Source organism: Citrus clementina, unplaced genomic scaffold (genome assembly GCF_000493195.1).
Source record: "Citrus clementina cultivar Clemenules unplaced genomic scaffold, Citrus_clementina_v1.0 scaffold_8, whole genome shotgun sequence".
Taxonomy (NCBI): Eukaryota; Viridiplantae; Streptophyta; class Magnoliopsida; order Sapindales; family Rutaceae; genus Citrus; species Citrus x clementina.
Window position 1 is genome coordinate 24988028 of NW_006262022.1, and position 22223 is coordinate 25010250.

The 22223-nt window shown below is 32.6% G+C and overlaps 4 protein-coding genes across 6 annotated transcripts in view; 2 read left to right on the top strand and 2 right to left on the bottom strand.

The window, feature by feature from the left end:
• LOC18033967 overlaps nt 1–4685 on the top strand; it is a 6815-nt gene extending 2130 nt beyond the window's left edge. The window contains exons 4-12 of one of the 3 annotated variants that reach the window (XM_024179639.1): nt 292–405; nt 1128–1313; nt 1601–1738; nt 2111–2604; nt 2744–2843; nt 2965–3024; nt 3139–3231; nt 3319–3438; nt 3553–4685. In XM_024179639.1, coding sequence (XP_024035407.1) covers nt 292–405; nt 1128–1313; nt 1601–1738; nt 2111–2604; nt 2744–2843; nt 2965–3024; nt 3139–3231; nt 3319–3438; nt 3553–3870 — 1623 coding nt within the window. In that variant the 3' untranslated portion in view covers nt 3871–4685. The remainder of the gene's footprint in view (nt 1–291; nt 406–1127; nt 1314–1600; nt 1739–2110; nt 2605–2743; nt 2844–2964; nt 3025–3138; nt 3232–3318; nt 3439–3552) is intronic. The other 2 variants (XM_024179640.1, XM_024179641.1) reach the window with 2 other exon arrangements.
• Nucleotides 4686–8791: 4106 nt separating this feature from the next.
• Nucleotides 8792–10424, bottom strand: LOC18034387 (shikimate O-hydroxycinnamoyltransferase). The gene is made up of 2 exons (XM_006425133.2): nt 9989–10424; nt 8792–9810 (listed from the first exon to the last, which is right to left on the bottom strand). The coding sequence occupies exons 1-2, from the start codon at nt 10421–10423 to the stop codon at nt 8797–8799; spliced, it is 1449 nt and encodes a 482-aa protein (XP_006425196.1). The 5' UTR covers nt 10424; the 3' UTR covers nt 8792–8796.
• A 7567-nt stretch (nt 10425–17991) lies between these two features.
• On the bottom strand, nt 17992–20071 carry LOC18035144 (50S ribosomal protein L20). Its single transcript, XM_006425135.2, has 2 exons — nt 19775–20071; nt 17992–18425 (listed from the first exon to the last, which is right to left on the bottom strand). Exons 1-2 carry the CDS (start codon nt 19958–19960, stop codon nt 18234–18236), a joined length of 378 nt encoding a protein of 125 aa, XP_006425198.1. The 5' UTR covers nt 19961–20071; the 3' UTR covers nt 17992–18233.
• A 398-nt stretch (nt 20072–20469) lies between these two features.
• LOC18035470 lies at nt 20470–21550 on the top strand. Its single transcript, XM_006425136.2, is given in 2 exon segments — nt 20470–21017; nt 21377–21550. Coding segments are annotated over 2 exon segments (579 nt in total). The 5' UTR covers nt 20470–20612.
• Nucleotides 21551–22223: the final 673 nt, after the last annotated feature.

The window sequence follows — 22223 nt, forward strand, 5'->3', positions numbered from 1 at the left end:
ACCTTTATAAATATGTGGAAACTTGCATATGAAATTCTAGAGACAGAGTTTTTGAGCTCCGTACCTCCATTTCTCTTAAATTTAGTATCTTGTTTGCTTGAATGTTCAGAGCAAAGGTTTTGTCATCTTCAGTTGGTTTTGGTATTTCATATATCTATCAAACTTGCTGCTAAAAGCCTTCTTATCTGTTTTAATATCTGCTATGCTACCATACACCAAATTTAGAAGCTTTTTTAAGGTTTCTGTATCGTTATTGTCAAGTATAACATCATGATAATATCATTGTAACAGGTTCAAAGATTACAAGAAAAGCTTCAAGAGGAGATGGTACTGCATGTCTCTCTGGAAAATGCCATTAAGAAAAATACTATGAAGTTATCTAGTCCGTCATGCTTTTCCCATGAAGTAAGCTGTCCTTTTTTTTTTTTTAAATCCTTTGACTAATCTCATTTTTCTAAATCTGCGTGGATGAACATTTTCATTCTGAGCTCACAAAATTATCCTTTTGTATTGATACTCAACTTGTCGAAATTATTTTTGGGTTCAAACCTCTTACGATGTGTACAACAGTTCCCTCTGCGAACATGTAATCCTGTATTATTTGATATTAAATTAGAACAATTGAGTGCCAAACTTTGTTAGTTTGTTGCAGCATGCAATAGATAATGTTTACTTGGGCTAGCGTACACATTTTGCAGGTTTGTTACTTGCTTGAATGTCTTTGCAAATTGTTTAAGGGTAATTTTGCATGTTTTGCTGATTGACATTCCAAGCAGTGCTCTTGAAATTCAAGTTCTCCCATCTTATTCTGACGTTTCTAATTGTTCCACTCTATACAATTCATTACAATGTGTCCAGCTTACATGCAAACTGCATCAAAGTAGAGTATAAAGGTTGACTAAAAGATGAACAAAGTAAACAGAAATTTAGTTTAAAAAATCATTGGGTAAGAATCTAAAGCTTTGCCTAATATACTATGGCCATGGTAACATCAAAACAAGTACTCAGATTAACTTAGTTTCCTAATATGGTTTGTGAATATCATATTGAATTATGGACAAGGCTTTTACTAGGTTTGTTACCATTGTAAATTGATGTAAAATCTTTTTCTTCTCATACTTGTTTAGGCACAGGAGCTTTTGTCTAATATTGCTCTACTGGAGACTACAGTTTCAAAGCTTGAACAAGAGATGGTCTCCTTGCATTTCCAGCTCAGTCAAGAAAGAAATGAACGGAGGCTTGCTGAATATCGTTTAAGGCATTCATCTTCTCCAACATTGTCTGGTTGCTTCCCTGACATTACAGAAACACCGGTATTCATTCCGTTTTCATGCATAAATCCATCTAAGACTATAACAACTTTTGGATATTATTATCTCTATGTTCTGAAATTTCCAATTCTATCCGACATGTTCAAATAGATAAAATAACCAGATATAATATGGGTTGTCCTTTTTCAAACTATTATGTACCTTTCAAGAGTCCTTCGCCTTCTGCCTAGGGTATTAGTCTTAGTTTCTGCATAAACCAGATTCTAATTTTTTTGGATCCTTCTACCTTATATATGATGTTCGTGTAACTCTTTTTCTTCATCACCCAGATTTCATCTTCTTTAATGTCTTTGAAGCATTTGAATGCTCAAGTGCATCATTCCTCAGAGGGTGACTCATGCCCAGAGCAGGGTGACCAACTGTTAGAATCTACCAGTGAATCATCTTGTATTGAGTCAACAATGGAGGTATCTCTAGATTTCTTTTCCTGCGGAGATTTTAACCTTTGACCTTGCTCGGAGCACATAGCCACATTCTACTTTCAACTTGTAGAGTTTTGGTCCATCTTAATTAGCGATGCCATTATTTTCTTATTTTTAGTTTTAGAATGTAATTGAATTTGACCTATTCTGGTGAACGAAATGACAATATAGAAGTACTTATGTTCTTTATGCAATGATGTAGTGGGGAGAATTTACAAATTTGAAACTGAACCACATATATCCTAATTTAATTTGAAAGACTGTGTTGGTTGCCTGCTTGTTCACAAAAGAAACTGCATTAGGAAGGCATCCTTTGTTTTGATGGTTCAAATTTTAATATATGATATTTTGCATCAGTATGCAGATGATTCAGTTGTCCTTTCACATGAGAAGAAAATATCCACTAAGACTGGCTTCAAATCTAGTCAACCTGTGGAGTTCAGGAAGGTTCCTACTGGAATGTCACCTAAAGGCCTTTGGAATAATCCTAATCAATTATCAGAAGAGATGGTTCGGTGTATGAAAAATATATTTATGTCTCTGGCAGATTCAGCTCTACCAGCTAAATCGTCTGCACTGGAGAGCCAATGCTCAACTCTGTCCCCACGTGGACATCTTTCAAACTCATCGTGGTGGTCATCATCTGACCGTTCAATGATTCAGAGCCCTCAAATTGATATGCAAAATAACTCTGGAGTTTTGGCATCAGAGAATGTTTTTGATCCCTATAGAGTGCGTGGAAAGTTAAGCTGGGCAGACATCGGAAACTATGGATTAGCAATGGAAGTTTCTTGGATGTCGGTTGGTAAGCAACAATTAGAATATGCTTCAGGGGCACTAAAGACGTTTAGGTGGGATATCATTTCGCTTTTGCGTTTTTCTTTTTCCCCTTGTCTGTCACTTCTAAGTTCTAGTATATCAGTTGGAGACTGTTGCAACATTCCAAAGTTTTATCTGATCAACACTGTAATTTTTCTGTTTGGAGAGCAGAACACTAGTTGAGCAACTTGCCAAAGTGAACCCTGTGCACTTGAGCAGCAATGAGAAGCTTGCTTTCTGGATAAACCTATATAATGCATTGATCATGCATGTAAGACCCCTTTCATTAGATCTTTGCTTATGCTATTGAACATTTAATTTTGCAAAGAAAAATATCATTTATGAGATGTTTCGGATAAATTACTTGCTGCACTATACCTTGTCTTTTACAGGCTTACCTGGCATATGGAGTCCCCAGAAATGACTTGAAGCTATTCTCTTTGATGCAAAAGGTTTGATTTTTGACTTGGATGGGCTTTCTCCCATACTTCTGCAGTTTGCAGTTGAGACTTTTTTAGACTATTATTATGTAGTTGTTCTCTTCATTTTCAAAATTTTTTGTCCAGGCAGCATATACTGTCGGGGGACATTCTTATAATGCTGCTGCTATTGAATATATGATTCTGAAGATGAAACCACCTCTACATAGGCCTCAAATTGTATGTACATTGTTCAGCGATATTGTTGAACTGTTAATTCTCTTGTTATATCTCATTTCCTGATTTTCTAACAATAATTGTTATTAGGCTTTGCTCCTTGCCCTTCAGAAGCTGAAGGTTACAGAGGAGCAAAGGAAGTGTGCAATTGATGAATATGAGCCACTTGTAGCTTTTGCTCTAAGCTGTGGAATGTACTCATCACCTGCGGTAATTTTCAGCAAAAAATTTGCTGTATTTCCTTGGTTATTTTTGTCTTTATGTATATCCTGTATGCCCAAAGAGTCGTATTTTGATTGACATGGTAGTGATTGGTAAATGCAGATCAGCATCTACACTGCTAAGAATGTAAGAGAGGAGCTTCAAGAAGCTCAGCGTGACTTCATCCGTGCTTCAGTGGGTTTTAGCAGCAAAGGGAAGCTGTTGGTGCCAAAAATGTTGCACTGCTTTTGTAAAGGCTCTGTGGATGATGCAAATTTGGCTGTCTGGATATCTCATTACCTTCCACCACATCAGGCTGCCTTTGTTGAGCAATGCATATCACAGAGGCGGCAAAGCTTTCTTGGGTCTCGCAATTGTGGCATTCTTCCATTTGATTCTCGCTTCCGTTACTTATTTCTTCCTGACAAAATTCCCCACTGATGAAGGTTTTTTAGACTAACTTATGCATGCTAAACAACTTACTTGCATGGTCTGGGCTGGTAATTCAATCTTTATCCTGGGTTCTGGATGCTGCTTCAAAATTAGCTGTATCCTATCCGGTGTGAATCTTGGATGATTGCAGTTTTCGTCCTGTCCCTACAGACCAATTGCATCCCCCTCGGATGTTGTACATTTTGTTGAAGAGTAGCAGAGGTAAATACTGTGCTTTTTCGACCCGTATATTTGTGTTATCCAGAAAAATGTTCAGTAAAGGATTAGAAGAGTTTGTATTCCAGATATTGATATTTCAATATGATAACTACTTTAAATTTAGTATACTAGAGGAAGACTGCGAATGAAATAGTTTTGAAAGTTTGGCATTGAATGGAAGGGTGATCGATCATTGATGACAGTGGCACTCTAGGAAGCAGCTAGTTGTTTTCTGTTTTGCACTAGTTCACATGCAGAGTAAGCTGCCTTGTGAAACATGTAATCGCTGTAGGCCACATAAGCGGTCTCAATCTGCATTCATGGGGAACACAAAGTGACAAAGATTTGCGTATTCTGGTAGAGCTTGCAGCTGAAAATTCTACTATTATTTGGGCATGTGTTATGTTCTAACGACCAGTAACTGCAGCTATAGCTGCAAAGATCAGAAACCCAAAACACTAAAATCGTGACTTGATATGTGCTTAATGAGAGCTGCCTGATGACTGGATGGATAAATTTACGAGATGATTTTATTTGAAGACGTAATCTCACATATCATTGGCGAGTGAGTTCCAACCCTGTGTACCAAATATGGGGTTAATAGTTCCAACCCTCTATCTTTTTTTTGAAGACGTAATATCATATATCATTTACTTGTATTGCTCTTATTAATAATTTTTAATTTACAATTTAAATATAATAATGTTAATAATTATTAATTTATATAATCAAAATTAATATTAAATAAATAGTTTATTTTATAATTATATTTTTTATTCACTTTATAATTAAAAACTACAATTCTTTAAATAAGAGTAAAATTATAATATAAAATAATTCACTCTAAATTTATGACAAAAGTAAACACATAAATGAAATTATAATTCTTGTTCCGCGCTACTATTTTAATGTAAGTAAATTAGCTACACCCCCACTCCCACTCCCAATACTTAGGCCATGTTTGGTTTGAAGAAAAAGAGAGGAGAGGAAAAGAATGGAATGGAGAGGAAAGAAGAAGAAAGGAATAGAGAATAGTAGTGAAATTAAATTTTGTTGTTTGGTTTGATATAAAATTTGATAAGGAAATGAATTATAATTTTTTTCTTTAGACAAATTTATCATTTACCTTAAATATTAAACTATTTATATTAGTAATAATAATAATATATATATATAAAATAAAATGGCGGTTCGGTGTCCGGCAGTGGAAGTCCGGCGGAGGTCTGACCATTTTCCGACGAAGTCCGACAGTGGTCCAGCGACATTCCGGCAATGTCCGCGGTAGTCCGGCGACATTCCGGCAATGTCCAGCGGTAGTCCAGCGACATTCCGGCGAGGTCGGCGATAGTCCGGCGACTTTCTGGTGGAGGTCCATTTATAATATTAAATCAGTAAAATAAAATTATAAATAATAATTATTAATAGTATTAAATAAGTTAAAAAGATGAAGGGTAATTTTAGAAACTTTAGTTTCTAATATACGAGGAATTTAAATTCTTTACTATTTAGTGTGGAATTCAAATTCTATATTATAATGGATATTAAATTGTAATGGAAATTAAATTCTTATACATTTTTTCAAACCAAACAATGGAAATAAAAAGAAAATTTAAATTACTTTCCTCTCCTACATTCTCTTCTCTCAACCAAACACCACCTTAGATTCTCCTTAGGGTTCCCACTTCAATCTTAAAAGTAAACGCTATCTAGAATCTTGCCAAAAGTATAACCTCTAACAGGAATATAAAAGACTGCTTTCAACGCATGTAAATCAATTCATTCCCAAATACAATACGTCTCTTTTGAGGTTAATGCTAAGTTACATGCATGTAACTTACAACCCTCTCACATGAATAGTGAGTAGTGTAGGATCCCTCTTTTGATATTGATTTGTTGAACTCAGGTGAAGCCAAAATGGTTTTAAATTAAGGGTGTGTTTGGAATGCAGTATTATATAGTATTATAATACTATTCAAATTAATTTATTACTTATATTTGGAAGTTTTGGAAGTTAAATTATAATACACCACAATTTGCCAATTTTTGCCTCATTGAGCAATTAAATATAATTTAATTATATTTTGATTTTGATTATAATAAATAAAATGTAAAAAATATATTATAATTTATTTTTGTTTAATAATAATACATTATAAAAATTTAATATAATTAATAATAAAATATTAATAAATTGAAATAATATTAATATAAAATTAATATGGTATAGTGTAACACCAAACAACATATAACATTGTTATTACAAAATGTTAATTTAATATAGCATAATCATTAAATAATGTAAATATAATTCAGAATGTCAAACACACCCCAAAAAGACAAAAATTAATATAATAGAATAAACCCATAAGAAAATTTAAAATGGCTTGATAATCAAGGCGCGCACGCACACATACACACATATATAAGCAAATTATTTTTGACAAAATCATCCTTTCAAAATTTACTATAGATTTTAAAAAGTACATATAGAATAATTTTTTTAAATTTAATTTTGAGAATAAATTTTATATTTAATATAATTCTATAATTATCATTATAGATATTATAAAAATTCAAAATTGTCCTCATTCCATTAAGAAATAATGTTATTAAATTTAAAAAGTTATTATCATTACCAATTATATTGAGATAACAAAATAAAAAATAAAAAATTTACTTTAATTATCTTATATGTACAAAAAAAAAAAAAGATACATGCTTATAAATGTGTAAATAAATTATGTATTTATATATTTAATTAATCAACTCGCAATCTCTTGAGCTAGTAATTAATTAAGTCGGGTGTACAAATTAAGACGATTACTAGCTTTCTTGATCGTAATTAAAATTAAAACCGGAAACGGGCAGCCGAGTATTGGGCCTGCCGAATTGTATTTATATGGGGAAAAAAACACTTTATAATTAACGAGTTTTCGACTCTTAAATTAGCTTTATAATTAGCTTTCGTGCAAGTCTGAATGGGATGAACAACCTACTTGGCTAGCAAATATAAAATTAATTAATTTGTTTGAGTCATTTTGATATATAATTAGATCTTCTTGGTTATTATTATTATTGGACCTAATTTTTAACAAATTAAAGTTCATTACGTAATCATATTTAATTGTTTTTTTTTTTTGAATAAATCGTATTTAATTGTCCAAAGGACACCCATTGGTCAGTTAGCTGAGGGTGATAAGTCATAAGACATCAATAATGTTGACTTAAATAGTGGAACAAGTTATATTTTTTCACGCAACATTAGTTCAAACGCTTCTCAACTACGACGTCGTCGTCTTCGTCTTCGTCGTCAGTGACCAAATCACATTAAAATTAAGACCTGACACGTACTCTCCATATGACTAATGCTACAGTTCGTCCATCTGCATCATTGTTATTTGTTAATGCCTGCACTCCAATCCAAAAACAATTGGAATAAAACATGGGTTTGGTACGAGGGTCGACATTTTTCTAATGACTTTCTTCATTTTTTTTTTTTCTAAACCAATCTATTATACAATAATAGTATCTGTTGTTATGCTACTGTACGTGATTTTGGGTGGTTGGCTCGCTTAACTAGCTCAGCCACTTAAACCATTCGTTTATATATATATTTATATCTTTAATTATACTATTCAATTCCATCAAAGACGGATAAATTAATGAAGCTGGTATTGCTTAGTGCCTTTTTTTTTTTTTTTCCCACAACTAATTTTGGCAAAACCACATTGGCTCCCTTTGTGGTTCGGTAAATCGAACTACTGCATATACAGCAACTAAAGTTAAATTGGTGAAGTTTTGGTTATTCTCTTCATGCATCATCTTCTCTCACGTAGGCACCTACCAAAATGATCTTCAGTATATCTTCACTACCTAACAACCCTTTTGTCTTTATTATTATTATTATTATTATTATTATTATTATTATATATTTATTTAAAGTTATCAACAGATTTAATTGTTGCGACGATGCAAGCTGCATGCGTGTCCTACGTGTGTGTATTTTAAATGTCCGATTAGTCTTTATATTTTAAAAAATACATCAAAACTTTATTACTGTTAAATTTTTATGTTACTTTTAAGATTAATTTAATAAATTATCATTTTTTTATTAATATCTTTAAAAATATTGTTGCAAGGGTAGTATTATAAAAGGAAAGAAAAAATAAAGGTAAGAGTGAGACATATTTAACAGTAGAGATGTTTTTTTTTTTAAAATATAAATACTAAATGAGCTCTTAACTAAAAATATAAGTACTAAATGAGAATTTACCTCATATTTAGTCTAATAACATAAGATTTTTATTTTCTTTAATTATACGTTCTTAATATTATTTTTCCCTTAAGGCCTTAACCTCTATATAAACTATCGATATCAAAGTTTACGAATAACAGAGAAACTAAACCTACTTTTTATAGCTTACAAGTTACAATCATGACAATAACAAGAAAAACCAATGAATCATAAAACTTGTAAGGATAGAGAAATTCACTTGTAAACATAGTATGTTCTTTTAAAGACAAATATTACACTTGTAAACATATCCACAAATGAAATTAAAGACGAAACGGCGATATTATTGAACAAGAAGGTGACAGAGAAGTCGAGAGAGACGCACGCACGCATGACATATGAGATGAGACAGCAACGTTAATTAATTATCCAGCTTAATTAATAACGCACGTACATACATGCACTGATTATATTGATTAAATTTATATGCCTGAGATAAGATAATCAAACGCCATAGGCTTAAAGACATTAGATGCCTGAGTCTCAATCAAGTCCACCTGCTTCTCCGAAAGATGCATGTATACAACCCAGTCACCGTTACCCGCCGGAGACGGCATTGGCATGACATAGCCAGCATCACCACCCCATGGAAAATGATAAGAACCAAAAGCCGGCTTACCCCAGCCGAAATCCACTTTGGAAACCGGGAAACGCTGCCCTGATGAGACCACAAATGCGTGTCCATCGCTACTTGGGGTGCAATAGATCTTAGCTAAAGCCGGATCGGGTTTGTGAGCCTCAACCCAATCAATGAGTCCCAAGAAATGATCTTTGGTCACTGCATTTTCCAGGAAATTGTGCACTTGTGTTGCCACCCATGATAATGGTTTTTCAACGAGTTCTTTAACGTTTTGCCCACCAAATGGAATTGAAAGCACATTTCCAAAATATGAACCCATGGCCATGCAGGATATTGATTTATTAAAGTTATTATTATTATTATCTCCTTTATTGCTGCTGATGCTTAATCTAGTTCTTCCATCAACCACAATGCCCATCTTTGATATCATCATGCCATCATTTGCACTACGGGCCACCATTTTCCATAAAAATGCACTGAAAGACTCGAGTTTAGTCCTCCTTCCAGTGGAGCCCGTCGTCGCAAGTAATTGAAGCTCATTGAGTTGCTCACTTTTGATATAATAAATACGACTGACGAGCTTATTACAGTTGGCTTCTTGAGGATTATTATGAGGAGGCGGAGGTGGAGGTGGCAGTGAGGAGATGGGCACGTACATATTGTCGAACTCATGATCAATGCACAATGGCCGTCTAGGGTTTAGCATGGATCGTCGAAAAGATGGCATCACAGATATTGGTTTAGACTGAGCAATTTCAGCCCATGATACCAGAAACATGTCGGTTGAATATGCGTCCGCTATGCGGTGATCGAAGGTGCACGCCACTACAATACCCCCACATTTTAGTTCTGTTGCCTGCAATTAAATGACAAGAGCCAGCCCAAGTTATTCATTTTTATTTGAATAACCGATTGTAGTTTCTAGATTAGCTGGCTAATAAATATTAATAATAATCAGTTTTAATTTGGTAAAATTAGTTTATTATCAGCTAGTAGCTAGGCGCTAGCATGTAACTGTAGTGGCTGTGACTGACCTGAACGGAAAGGACGCCGTTCTTCTTCTTTGCCACCAGCTTACCTTCAATGGTGTCATCAGGATTATACAAGTTGAGGTCTTTCAGCTCAACGTTTGCATATGCTTCAACAAAATCAACCCCACGGTTGTTGCAAAGAAGCTCAGGCTCACCAACATCGTTGTATACAACCTCGCCGGCCAGGGCATAATAAGAGACAAGAGCTTCAGCCATGGCCTTCTTAAGAACATCAACCATGGACCCAAACCCAAAGCTCTTGTTAATGTTATCTGCAGCGGCGGCTGGCTTCTTGTAACAAAAGAACACACCAACGTCAATTGCCGGCAGAAGCAGGTCAAGATTAGACTGTGGCAGCCAATGCTCTTGCAACGGTAGCACTGCTGCCACTACCTCTTTCTTGCTTACTGTCACTGTAAAATCTCCTTTTGCAACCATTTTTCTTTCTTCTTCTTCTCTTTTTCCTTTTTATTTTTGTTGCTAATTATGCACTTTCTCTCTCTCTCTCTCTTGATGTGTTTGTGTGAAGGGATGGGCGTGCGGACTTATAAGCAAAGGTGGCAGAATTTAATAATCGTACTATATTTTGGGAGAGAAATAATATATATGATCTCCTATACTGCATGTACAGCTTTAAGAATACGACGTTTTATCGGTGAAGGGCGGCTGCACCATTCACCAACCAACCGCAATAATAATATATTATTATTGGTTTTGTAGTTGCTGTTGTTTTAAATAAGAATATTTAGCCAGTAAAAAAAAATAGAGAACTTTTAGAATCCTGAAAATGAGAGTTAAATAATTCTAAGCTGCTGGAATATTAAATTTTCATGTAAAACGTTAAAAAAAAATGTAATAGAAAAAGGGAATATTATTGGACTGATGAAGTGAGAAAACGTCTAAAAAGAATTGTTTGGTCAAACTTAGTAGGTATTCTTTGAAGCCTACTTTAAGATTGTGTTTACATTTTGGATTGAAGCGAGAATTCCGAAGAGTGGAAATCCTGAGATTAGGAGTGTGGAATGGGAGTGGGAGTATGTTGTATACTTACACTGGAGTAGGAGTATAGAATTATCTTGGATTGGAAGTAAATGATTTTAAATTATAATTTTACCCTTATTTAAAGAAAATTAATTTTTAATTACAAAATTAATAAAAAATATATTTAAAAAATAAAATATTTATTTTATTATATTTATAAATTATTAATAATTATTAATATTCTTAATTATGTAAATCATAATTTTTTATTAATTTTAATTTGAATTATGTAAATAAAAAATTATTAATAATAGCAACACAAATAAAAAATTATCATTGATAATAGAGTACAAAATTAATATTTTCTTAAAATAAAATATTTATTATTATTAACTAATAAATATAATAATATTATATTTTCAAATAAAGATATAAATATAGTAATATTATTAATTCTCTATGAGTATAATAATATTATTTTTAAGTAATTTTAACTTAGAATCAATGTAAATTATTATTTTAAACTAAATATAATAATATTATAATTAAATATGTTTAATATTATTATTTTAATAAATTTAATTTATAAAATAACATACTAATATTATTTAAATAAATATAATATTATTTATTTTATTTTATTTTATTAAATTTAATAAAATAAGTATGTTTATTATTATTATTTTTAATAAATGTAATTTATAATATAATATAATAATATTATTTAAATAAATATGATATTATTTATTTTATTTTATTAAATATTATTTATTTTATTTTAAATATAAGAGTAAAAAAGGAAGAGGGGGAGTTGATTCTCACTCCAAAATTTGGTGGGGCCCACGGAGTGGGATTCCCACTCCCCCTTTAAAATTGTAAGTAAACACTGGAGTGGGAAAAATCAACACTTCTCACTCTCACTCCAAAAAGTAAACACTACATAAGTCTAGTCTAGGGCTCTAGGTGTTGGAAGCTGAAATTTAAGTCTGGCTTAGAGACAGAGTGTGTGTATAGATATATAGAGAGAGAGAGAGACAGAGAAGGGGGGAATTAAAAGTGAGTTTTCACTCCAATTACTGGTAATATTGAAATTAAGAATAAATTAAAAATAATAAAATATAAATTTTAATACATTTTAAGATAAAGTACATTGTATTAAAGTCTGTATTTTTTTTACTTTATTCCTGATTTTAATGTGATTAGAAATCTCTCATTAAAATTTTTGTAAAAGGATCAATGGCTCCTAAAAATGATTATACTTATTTTTATATCATTTATTAGCTCTTATGTCTATAACTAATGGATGGTTAAGATTAGATTGATATAACGTAGATTTCTAATAATAATTTATTATTGGTAGATAATTAGTAATTCTGATACAAACTATTAAAATAATTAGAATTATCTATTTTATTTATTTAATTTTATGGTATTAGTTAATTTTGAACTAGTCAAAAGTAGTTGCACTTATTTTGTGGAGCTACATATAATTAGTGGAGCATTATGTGAGAACATACTTAGTGTTACTAATTTTTAGGTTGTAATCCTAAAAAAGCTTCATTACATAAAGCTTGATATTATTCAATAAAGAGGGATCATGGGTTTATTATTTTGGCAACATAAAAGCTGTAATTGGGAGTTTATTGGTTTCTCGAATAACCAATACTTATTTGGAGGTTTGAGTTTCCTCGAATTAACCCCATTTGTCATCTAATTTTTCTATTTAATTTGATTTCTCCTTATAAACTTTAGTGTTCGTATCATTTAGTATCAGAGCTTGGTAACAAATAAGGAGTAAATCCTTACAATGGAGTGGAGACTTGAGAGGATTCAGAAGATGGTGGAGGCTATGATTCTTGAGCAAAAGGAAGTTACCAAGAAATTATTGTGCAAAATGGATGAAATATCAAGAACATGGGATGCAAGGTTGAACTCATGTAGCCATCATATCAAGCATGAGAAAGAAAATTCTATGTCTTCGGTTGAAGTTCAATGTCTCCAACAAAGTGATAATTTGGCAATTGCAACCCATGATGGAGGTGTTAAACAATGCAGCAAAGTAGTGGCGTCATTGAAGAAAATTCCACAAATCAACATTCAAAAGGTTAGAGTTTTCTCTTACAAGTCAAAGATGCAGAGTGTTTATTTTAAGGACAAAACCACAATTTCCTGGCCACCATGATGAGAAATTGTTCATCGGTGAAGTGCCAAAAATTGAGATGAAGAACATGGTTGGACCAATGGAGAATTTTCAAAAGAGTTTCAAGGCATCATTATATCTAATTATGAATTGGAAATGGAAGAGAAAGCAAATATTTCAAAAAAATCTACCCTTGAGGACAAGGGTATTTTGAAGGGGGAAGGAATGATACAAACTATTAAAATAATTAGAATTATCTATTTTATTTATTTAATTTTATGGTATTAGTTAATTTTGAACTAGTCAAAAGTAGTTGCACTTATCTTGCGGAGCTACATGTAATTAGTGGAGCATTATGTGAGAACATGCTTAGTGTTACTAATTTTTAGGTTGTAATCCTAAATAAGCTTTATTATATAAAGCTTGATATTATTCAATAAAGAGGGATCATGAGTTTATTATTTTGGCAACATAAAAGTTGTAATTGGGAGTTTATTGGTTTCTCGAATAACCAATACTTATTTGGAGGTTTGAGTTTCTTCGAATTAACCCCATTTGTCATCTAATTTTTCTATTTAATTTGATTTTTCCTTATAAACTTTAGTATTCGTATCAAATTCTTAATTAGCATTTCTCCCTCCTACTTTTTGACTTATCCCTCTATTGTTTTTTTTTTCACTTATCACTTACTTTAACGTTTTTTCATCTTCTCATCAATTATTTCACTTCCAACCTATTGACAATATTTTCATGCACTTGTAATAGAATTCCAGTTAAATCAATGTTGTGAAAATTTTAATATACTCGCAATCGCACGAATTTAGAGATAAAATAGTAGTAACGAGGTCAAACCCACATGGATTGTTATAAATTAAAAAGTCTAATTTAAATATAAAATTAATATTAATCCTAACATAGTTGAGCAATTTGAATTTTTAAGAGAAATTAAACGAATTAAATTAATAAAATAATTAAAGCAAATGAGAATTCAATAAGACAAACATTACCAAGGTTTCAGAATCCACTACTATTCAACTAGTAATTATCTAATTATTAATTAATCCCCAATTTTAGAGTGACAATTCGAAATCAATTTTTGTCATCTCGTGGATATAACAATTAAGCCCAAGTAATTAAATCTAATGTAGGTTCTTTTTCTGCTTAATAGTATGACATCTAAGCATCCCATGTAAACATATTGAATAGCAAAGAGTCAAAGTTTTTCTAAGCACTTTATGTAAACAATTTAATGAAAGACATAGAATAAAAAATAATCATGTATAAACTTTATAGATCCAAGCATAAATTTAATCGAATATTAATTCTAAAAATCAATAATGCATGACAGAATTGATGGAAGATTTAATAACACTCAATTAATCATGTGAAACAAAAACTACAATTATTAAAGCACACATGTAGGGAATTAATTAAATAAAAAAATAATTATTTTATTGAATAAAATTTTATCTTTAATCTCAGTATAAAAAAATTAACTAGATATAATTGAATTGGAAGCAACAAAATTAATAAAGTCAGTCATGGGAAGCCGAATTGTCGCTGCTCTCGCTATTCTTCTCGGCGGCTGCTCTCTTTTTTCCTTCCTCTGGTGGCTGCTTTCTCCGAAGGCCAAAGTTTACCTTTCTTATGTAGTCTTTAAAATGAGTCCCACCTCTTAAATTCTAAAGCCAGAAGGTTTGGCCATTTTATGTGTTGGTCTTGCACGTGCACTCCACTTGGATTTTTCATTCTTTTTTTAACGCCATACAATTGCTTCTCACGTGATGGCCATACTCTTCTTTGTCTTCATGTGCATGGATGAATGAATTTGTCTTGAATTCACATGTATATTTGCTTAATTGCTCCTAAAATCAATCAATTAATACCTCCAAAATTGAGCTCCTTTATGTCCTTTTTTATTCATAATTTCTGATTAATTCTTTGTTCAATAACATAATTCAATTAATTAAAAATAACTAGTAATTATATAATAAAGAGTAAAGCATGTATATAAATTATGCTCATCAATCAACTAACTTGAAGTTGAAGAACTTTTTATTTTTTGAAACACAAATGCAATGACCGATCTTCAAAGTGTACTTATGAAAAAAAATATTATTTCAATGGAAATTATTGATTTTTATTTAAGCCAATATTAACAGATCCACAGTTCCTCACACAACTAAAATTATAGATCAATGATGCTGCTTAAGCTTAGATAATATTTTTAATTTACTTTATACAAGCTCTAAATGAACTTTTATCTTCTAAATTTGCGCTGTGTTTTAATTTTACAGTAGTAGAGATTGAAAATATTTTAAAAAAAGGCATGAATAACTGTTTTTTTTAAAGCGTACTCCCGTTCTTTTTATTTTTCTCTTCAACAAGTTTTTGTTATACCATGAAGATGACGAGAGAGAAAATCTAGGCCCAAAAATCTATATTATTAATTATTTATAGATATACTCAATATAATTAATTATATCTTTAATAGTTAAAAGATGGTGTGAATATAAGTGTAATTTTTAACCAATAAGCGCGTAGATCAGCTGTTATGAGGCTATTCTAACTTAACCAAAGTCTTAGTGGTCCTACCCGACTCGAATTTGAATTAGTTGGAGTTCAATGTGATCTTCGAACACTAGATAATTTAATACACCGAAAAAAATAAGTGTAATTTTAAGGGTCATTGATACTCCCCCCCTCCACACATATATATAATTTCTCAAGTGCGGTCATTTTCTTTAATGTGGAAAACGCTCTTAAGCAGCTTGGTTTAAAAGAGTTTTTTTTTTAATAAACTATAAAGTCGCATGGTTTAAGAGAGTCAAAAGCTAATTCTCTTAAATCTCTTGGTTTAAAAGCATGTCCACATAAAAAAAATGATAGTGCCGACACTAAAGAGGGACTATGTACATGTGTGTGTGTGTGTATATATGTCTATGTGTGTGTCAGTTTCTAGTGGAGATGTCACTAAAATACAAAAAAAAAAAAACAATTTTCAATCATATAATTTTACAATAAGCAATTTTTTACTTTATTAAAGTAAAGACCAGATGAATTAAACAACAAAAGAAATACACACTTCAACGCAATGAATTTTATCTTATAGTGTATCAAAATTTTAATTTGTTTATCTTTTAACTTGGTTCTTATTATATTAAAACAAGAAATCTACTACTAGAAGGGGATCAATTATATATATGCAAGATAACTCCATTCTACATAGTTATTGATTTATACCAAAATATTGAACAATATAATTCTTGGGTTAAAATTCTATTCAATTTGAGATAGAAGATGTTACCGATATGTGTTAACCTTTCAGCAACATTTAGTTAGAGATGACTAACGGGGCAGGCAAGCAAAGGAAGGCCCATCTATGCTCGTGCTAGTGTCGTGCCTTTCCTAATTTTCTTTGTTTAAACCTAGCCTAACACACGTGCCGTGCTCACTCATGCCATGTTGGTGGTCGTGTCATGCCGCGCCTAAGAAAAAAAGCATGATAAACTTTTTTACTTTTAATTTTTTAAGAGAGCATGCCAAGTTGTTGGCATACTTTTTTCTAGCCTATGTACTGTTTTGGATCCATGTGCCTTTAGTCAAATTCAATAAAATAAAAAATTCAAAACTTACATCCATATTCAATAATAATAAACTAGTAACAGTAAGAGAATATAATATTAATTACTAAGTTAGACTCAACACTATCAAAATTCTTTTTTAATGCTAACAACAACAACAATAATAATTTTTTTTAAGTAGTTAACTTAATTGTTAACTGGGACTTATATAAAGTCATAAATCATGGTCCATAATAACATTAATACATATTTATAAAATCATGATATTTATAATTTTATTTATTAAAATCATGACATCCATTATTCATTTAATAAATTATAAAATAAATCAATTAGAGTATTTTTATTGAAACTAAGAATTAAATGCATTTGAAAAACTTTCCCTAATAAAATATATTAAAATATTTAATTTCAAATTATTTGTAAAATTATAAAAATTTAAGTTTACTTTCATTAGAAAATAAAACGTATTTATTGCGAACTTTTTCACATTCCGTCTTTTAACTTATCTCTAATCGTGTGGTGTTTTTTAAGGCCTACGTGCCTAAAATTTTAAGATTGGCCTAGCTTATGTGCGTGTCATGCGGTACCGCGTATCCACTAAAATACGCTCGTGTCATATCGTGCTGTACGAATACGTACTTTACCCATGCCCGTGCCATGCCACGTGCCGCATATATTTTCAAATCTTGTTATTTGTGGAACATGAAACACACAGAAGCTGCATTCCTATTGAAGTTGATATGGTGTTTGGATCGTGAGAAAATCAAGAAAGAAAGTGAAATGGAAAAGTCTAGATGAATCTATGAACAAAGCTTAATTTGTTTTATTAACTGAATGAATGAATACAAAACTGAATTGATACAACTCTATTTATACTCGTTTAGAAGCTATAACAAACTACAATACCAATAGCAGAATCTTAATACATTGACCAATCATAAAATGCCAGCTGGCATTCTGTTGCATTTAGTTTCTTCAAAGCACTTCAACAATATCAGTCACATGACCTGCACATCAGCACCACATATCAGCTAATCATCATATCATGATATTCCTTAACAATTCCTGAGTCTTTCTCTTGTCTTAATTGAAACAAATTAAGCAATCAAATGATTCCAGTCTTCTTATCTGAGAGTTAAGAATTTTGATTTCTTACTTTTGAATGCTTCCTTCGGCATCTCATTGAGAAATTCAAAACATTAAATACTTATTTTAAGTAGGTGATCTTTTCTAAATAAAAGAGACAGAAGAAAATAAACTAAGAGCTCAGCACAAAACAGCACATAGAGGTTGAAAACTGATAATAACCACATCGCTATTATTAGATAAGAAAAAACTCAACCTTAACATGCAAGACATGAAGACAATCAGGAAACTTGCAATATCTGATTTCAAACATTATCAATCACAAAGGTACTTATCAGTGTTGACCCTCAATTCTTTACAAAACACATAAGCAGTCTAACTGTGTTCGCCATCCCTTGCATTCCAGTAATATTAAAATACTAAAGAATGCAATATTCGGGTCACTAATTACTAACTACGCATTGATTGAAATGTCAGCCTTTCTGGGAGGATGCACAATATTTTTGTTTCCAGGGAAGGCATTGCGAGAGATGTCTACAAGGGCCTTGAAACTATATGGTTCATGCATCGACAGCTCTGACAGAACTTTCCTGTTCAGTTGGATGTTCTCCTTCATCAGTCCATGCATAAAGTTACCATAGTTAACCTGAAACCAGAAAATGATATTAAACAAACAGAAATAATTGAGAGTCAGAATCCCATCCAGATTATATAAAAGAAGATCTAAATATATATGGTTACGCCAGATAGAAGGCAAAATAGAAAAATCAACAGAATTTCAAAGAAGGAGGCACCCATCGACTAACTTAATGAGATATAGGACATGACGGTCAGCGTTTCAGTTTCAACTTACATTACTCCTAGAGCAGTAACCACTAAGCATACTGTTTCCTGCATGACTATCTAACTGTGTATGCTCTGAGGCTTTAAATTTTCAGTACTAATGCAGGAAGGAAACACTCATGAGTCATGACAAAGAACTGGAATCATAAATTTCTTTAGTGGTCAGTTTAAAAGCATTTGTGTCATATGAGGAATCCAGCTAACGTTACAAAGAACGACTAATGCCCTCGACAATGAAGATATACAATTCATAAATAACGTAATGCCAATCAATGTCGACAACTCCATACCTATTGTTTAGGTTAGGTTAGTGGGGCCCCATGATTAGTGGGTAGGCCGTTTCACCCCCAACCAGGAAACTTTTTGGTTAGGCTTAGTGTAATCAAACCATCCTAGTCCTTCAGAAGACGAAGCTTTGAAAGTAAAAGAAATCAATATTTTGAGTATCCAGGGGTTGTTTGCCACCCACTAGTCTGGATTTCATAAGCTATGAACATCTTGCTTAACTTATCTAGCTGGCTAGGATGGTCAAGCTATGCAAGCAGATTCACAGCAAAACCCAAGCATCCATTGGATATGAGAGACCAGACAACAGCATACTAAACTAAGCATGAAAAATGGACCAAAGGCTACACGGAAGAAGAGTATATGATTTAGTAAATAAAGAAAACAACTAGTAGTTAGTGCTAAGCACAGTATTCTCGGAGAAGTAGCAGCCAAGTAATTCCCTCGCAAGTTGCAACCCACACGAGAAGAGTATTTCAGGCATTGATAAAAACATGAGTATTTCTTAGAATGAAACAAATGAATGGAATTAGCAACCAACATATCCTATTTCAATGAAAGAATAAACTCTGATAAAAAGTTGTTTAATATTCCACTAGCAAGTACCAACCATCAACCATCAACCATCAATAATATGACCGGCTTTTCCAAGTTTTAACTAACTCTAAGCAGATGATTCAAAGCCGCATGAATAGGATAAGAAGAGCGAGGATCTGAATAATTTTTTAGATAAAAACAGGAAGAGAGAGAGAGAGAGAGAGCAAGCATGAGCACAGAGAGAGAAGTGGACAGAGAATGGTGAAGGAGGCAGCAGAGGCAGATGCAGAATGAATCAAATAAAGAAATTAAAGAGAAGAGAAGACTAACGCCGTGTTGGCGAGTGCCGGCGTTGATGCGTTGAATCCAAAGGGAGCGCATGTCACGCTTCTTGTTGCGGCGGTCTCTGTAGGAATACTGCAATGCTTTCTCCACTCTCTCTCTTGCTATTCTTATGCAATTTTTCGCTCTTCCTCTGAACCCCTTTGCCAGCTTAAATATCTCCTTCTTGTTCATCCTTTCTCTCTTTTCTTTAATCCTTAAACAATGATGAATTCGTTCCTTCGATTCTCACTCTTCTCTTCTCCTCTCTTCTCTTCCCCAGCGTTTCTGCTCCTCAAATTTCCTTTAAACCCTCACCTGATTTCATTTCGCTAACAGTTCTCCCTTTATTTTCTTATATTTCCGCTTTCACCCTTGGGCCAGCGCTAGCTGCAATACACGATCCCTTTTTTTGGGCTAAAGATCGAGCCCAACAGGTAACCAGCCCCCAACTCATTGGGGATGTAAACATGATATATACAAACTGTATGTTATTATTATTCTATTTTACGGAGAATTCCAAGACCAAGTGTGAGAAAACTAGATAGGAAAATCACATGCGTCCCACGGCCACACAGACACATCAGATACATCTAACACGTGTCCGTTTGCCAGAGAAATTGAGCTAAGCAAAATACACACAAACTTATCAATCATCTCTCATCGACTTGCTGAGTCTTAGATGGAATATATATTCATGGACACAGATTACAGAGACAGAAATACAGTCTCACCACTAAATCAAGACAACAGCCCACAAATTATCTATATCAAACGAAACGAAATTTCGTATTGATTATTAGCCCCATATTCATATTATATATATATGATTGATAATTAATTATATATGAGTGTGAAAGTGAATCAAATGAGCACCACTGCAAACAACAAAGATATCGGTGATGATATTGCCAAAATGAGAGTAGAACAAGGTGAGCTATACTCTCCTGAGCATGCAATCAAGGTAACAACCACAAATAATAAACAACAACAAGTAGAAGGCCAAGAATAGAAGATGGCCGTGGTGGTGATGATAAGGAGAAACTTGGGAAGCATTAAGGAGAAAGTTTTGGGGAAGCTGGCCGCTGCTTCTGTTCCAGCTGATGCTTTGGAGAATTCCAGACATTTCATTGAGAGTGTAATAAGAGATGTTACTGTTGCCGCTCATGGCCTCACCAGAGATGCCTTGCTTCGCATCAAGACTCATCTCGCTGACTTGCTCCCTTCCCTCTCCCCAAATATCACCAGAAAGGTACGTCTATATCTCTACCTTCGATACATTTGGTATATGGTTATGATAATGAATGATACCCATTCTTTAATTAATTATTTTATGAGTTTCATCTCAATTTATTTGATTTTATACACACACACACACACACACACACACACACACACATATATATATGTACGGACTTTTTTTTTTTTTTTTAAAGGACGTAGTAATAAGTTATATGGTTTAAATAGTTTAATAGGTTATTGCACTGACTTTATTAAGCTATAGGAGTTAAGAACATCTTTTTAGGAAAAAAAAAAAAGAATAAAGACTGAGAAGGGCCATATATATTCTCAGTTAATTTAGTTTACTTACGTACTCACACATATAAGCAGATAGTAGATGATGCTGAAAAAGAGACTAGTATTGGAACTTCTGTTGGTGAAAAAGAGGAAGAGATTCATCATCGACAAAATGAGCAAGATGGCGGCGTGAGCGTAGGCGCCCCATTTAGGTCACCTACATCCTCTCCGTTTAGTTCACTAATCAAACCATTATCGCGGCTTTGAATCTGTATGCAAAAATACTCTTTGCTTTTCTTTATTTCCAGTCCTGTCCTGTTTATTGAATAAACAAACTTGAATGGGTATACACATACTTTGTATTTAGTCAACCGCGACAACAGCAATAATATTAATGGACAGATTGTTACAGTATGCAAAAGAAACATAGCTGCCATACCTGCTGCTGCTGAGGGTTCTTGTCCGGGAGAAAGGTGTAGAATCTGACTGAAAGATCAGTGCATGGTAGGTTATCATTGAGAAACAAAATTAAGGGCCTTCAAAATGAAAGGGACCGTTGGTCAGTAATTGCAGTTTCATCATTTAGTTTGTTTAGAAACTGCAGCTGATCCGGTACATGCATGTTTGGAACTTAATTATTATATATGTGATGTGTGAGCTGTATATGTAAATTCATTTCATAAAAATTTAACTACACCTGTCTTGTTTTCTTTCGTAGAAGCTGAAATAACAGCAGCAAGTGCTCAACATGCGAAAGAATTTCTTTCTTGGGGCCCAGAAACTATTCTATGTTACATATGTCCGCCATTTAATTTTGAAACCATTCCTTTACTCCTTAATTATAGCTTCGTTGATGACTTCTGAAGCTACAGTGTAAGTAATAATATTTTGCAGATTTAAAAACGGTTGCTTTACAGTTTATAGTACACAAGATGAGGAG

Bases quoted from the DNA above. Each gene is read 5' to 3' on its own strand.
- LOC18035144 (XM_006425135.2), bottom strand. From the start codon at position 19,960: ATGAACAAGAAGGAGATATTTAAGCTGGCAAAGGGGTTCAGAGGAAGA. The intron at 18,426-19,774 runs GTTAGTCTTCTC...TTCTGGTTTCAG, and splicing joins CCGGCACTCGCCAACACGGC to GTTAACTATGGTAACTTTAT.
- LOC18034387 (XM_006425133.2), bottom strand. From the start codon at position 10,423: ATGGTTGCAAAAGGAGATTTTACAGTGACAGTAAGCAAGAAAGAGGTA. The intron at 9,811-9,988 runs GTCAGTCACAGC...ATTTAATTGCAG, and splicing joins ACGGCGTCCTTTCCGTTCAG to GCAACAGAACTAAAATGTGG.